The sequence below is a fragment of the Poromitra crassiceps genome, assembly GCF_964638095.1.
Source record: "Poromitra crassiceps genome assembly, chromosome: 18".
In the NCBI taxonomy this organism is placed as follows: Eukaryota; Metazoa; Chordata; class Actinopteri; order Beryciformes; family Melamphaidae; genus Poromitra; species Poromitra crassiceps.
In genome coordinates this window covers 12,827,120-12,829,619 of record NC_139636.1, presented here as the reverse complement: position 1 = coordinate 12,829,619, position 2,500 = coordinate 12,827,120, and the positions used below count along the sequence as shown (strand labels likewise).

Here is a 2,500-nt window from a genome sequence, read left to right as displayed (position 1 = left end):
GAGTACAAAAAAACTTTAATCGGCAATTTTTTACATTTGTTGTCTGCGCAGCCCCACCACACAACAGCTTTTAGCTATGTTTAATTCAAGGAAAATGACGCTGGTGTTTGGAAGTGAATGGAGAGCTTTCCCCGTGATGGGCGTGGCCTATTTCATGCAGTGTCTCTATTGGCTACTCTTTTGAACTACCAGGGACGACTGTCTGTTCACATAGGAAGCAATAGTAGCAGGTACATGAAGAATCTACAGCTAAAATCACTGTGCAGTGGATGAATACCGTACATGCTTTGACAAATCATGAATCTACAAACCACTAACTTAGCATGGAGACAGGAGCTAAAATCACCCATGTGAGTAGTACTTCCATGGGTGATTTTAGCTGTCTATATTCTCTTGATGTAATGGGTAGATTGACCAACAAATGAATCTCCCAAAATATGGGTCTTCTTGTGTTGAACTTTGCTGGTACCTTGGGTTGTGGAGCTTCCTGGGCATGTTATAACGCAGCGTTTCTCCATTCACTGCCATTGTATGGTGAAGTATGTCTCAAAATCACACTTCTAGCATAAACAAACATGTTCAAAGAAGATTCTGACAATATACTGTATTAAAAAAAAGTAATTCTGCTTAATGTTTTTTTAAGTGCATCACTTTCTTTATGTTACTAGTGGAGCCGTGGGAGTTAGACCCTCTGTGGTCTGGAACACAGTGGTCTACACACTCAAATTCATCATCACTGATCATATCACTTCTTCTTATTCTTCTGTGGTGTTTTATAGCAGTTGGCATCCTTTATGTTGCATTACCGCCTCCTGGATTTATCCATCCACTGTTTCCCTACATTCTGTCCTGTACCTCCTCATCCCATAGGTAATTAGGGCAATCATTAGGTAATTAGGGCAATAACTGCAAAACAGAAATCGGGTCAGAAGATTTTCATTGTTACAAAGCTTCTTCAAACTGAAAGACCTGATCACCATATATTGGCAGTGAATGGAAGGGTGGAACTCCACTCATCTCTATAGATAACAGAGAATCGCCAGCTTTGGGCTTCATTTACAGGAAGCTACACAACCCAAGGTCCTAAAGTCCACCATCACTGTATGGGAGAAGAAGAGCGTGTACCTCTTGGATGCAGGGATGTATCGTGAGCACGTGTGTCCGTCCCAGGCGCAGTAGGGGTCCCGTGCCAGGCAGCACTCAGCACACGCCTGGCCGTACAGGTGACACCTGCTGAGGGACACCTGGGCCACGCCCTCGCTGGAACCCACATACAGCTGTTGCTATGGAGAAACACACAACACTCGGCTTCAAAGGAGGCAGCTACGCTTATATAAACAGCACTTTAATTAGCCGACTTAACGTGTTTGTGTTGTATTTGCCACTGTGACAATGAGACAGTTTGTTCTCGTGGAAAAAAAATGCAGATTTTGTTTTGACATTTGCTTTTTTTCCACCTTTGCACACATCCAGGAAAACCTCCTCGGGGTCCCAATGTTGAATAAAGCTCAGTCAAAGAGGCATGAAGGCCTCATAACTCTTAAGACTAATTTAAATGTCAGAACTTTAAACAAACACTTCAGTCCCCAGACTCCCCACAGACGGAGGAAGACGGAGGGAATTCTCCACAGGAGGAATTTTTAGGAAGGTAGTTTCTAAAGGATCTGCTCCGACTCGTCTGAAGTGACGGGTTCCAAAACAAAACTTGCAAACAAGCGCTGGAAACACTAGCAAACAGGCACAAGCACACACACACACACACACACACACACACACGCATGCAGGCATACACACACACACACACGCGCAGGCACGTGCACACGCACACACAAACGCGCGCGCACACACACACACACACATGTGCACACACACACGCATGCATGCAGGCACGCACGCACGCACACACACACACACACACACACACACACACACACACACACACACACACACACACACACACACAGGTCAGATGCTGCTGAAGATAAAGGGAGGCTGTGATTGGGGGTGAAGTGTCTACTGACACCCCTGACCCTCAGATAATGAGGGGGAAGGCTGGAGAGAGAGAGAGAGGGAGAGAGAGAGAGAGAGAGAGAGAGGAAGGCTGGAGAGAGAGAGAGAGGAAGGCTGGAGAGAGAGAGAGGGAGAGAGAGAGAGAGAGAGAGGAAGGCTAGAGAGAGAGAGAGAGAGAGAGAGAGAGAGAGAGAGAGAGAGAGAGAGAGAGAGAGAGAGAGAGAGGAAGGCTGGAGAGAGAGAGAGAGAGAGAAAAGCTAGAGAGAGAGAGAGAGAGAGAGAGAAAGGCTGGAGAGAGAGAGAGAGAGAGAAAAGCTAGAGAGAGAGAGAGAGAGAGAGAGAGAGAGAGAGAGAGAGAGAGAGAGAAGGCTGGAGAGAGAGAGAGAGAGAGAAAAGCTAGAGAGAGAGAGAGAGAGAGAGAGAGAGAGGAAGGCTGGAGAGAGAGAGAGAGAGAAAAGCTAGAGAGAGAGAGAGAGGAAAATTGGTTAAA

The 2,500-nt window shown here is 46.2% G+C and overlaps 1 protein-coding gene across 1 annotated transcript in view; it reads right to left on the bottom strand.

Moving 5' to 3' along the window:
• The window catches only part of sema3d (sema domain, immunoglobulin domain (Ig), short basic domain, secreted, (semaphorin) 3D), a gene marked incomplete at both ends in the record, with an annotated part of 39,474 nt that overhangs the window by 13,793 nt on the left and 23,181 nt on the right, over nucleotides 1-2,500 (bottom strand). The window contains one exon of the mRNA XM_083654706.1: nucleotides 1,126-1,283. Within this exon, the coding sequence (XP_083510832.1) occupies nucleotides 1,126-1,283 (158 nt within the window). The remainder of the gene's footprint in view (nucleotides 1-1,125; nucleotides 1,284-2,500) is intronic.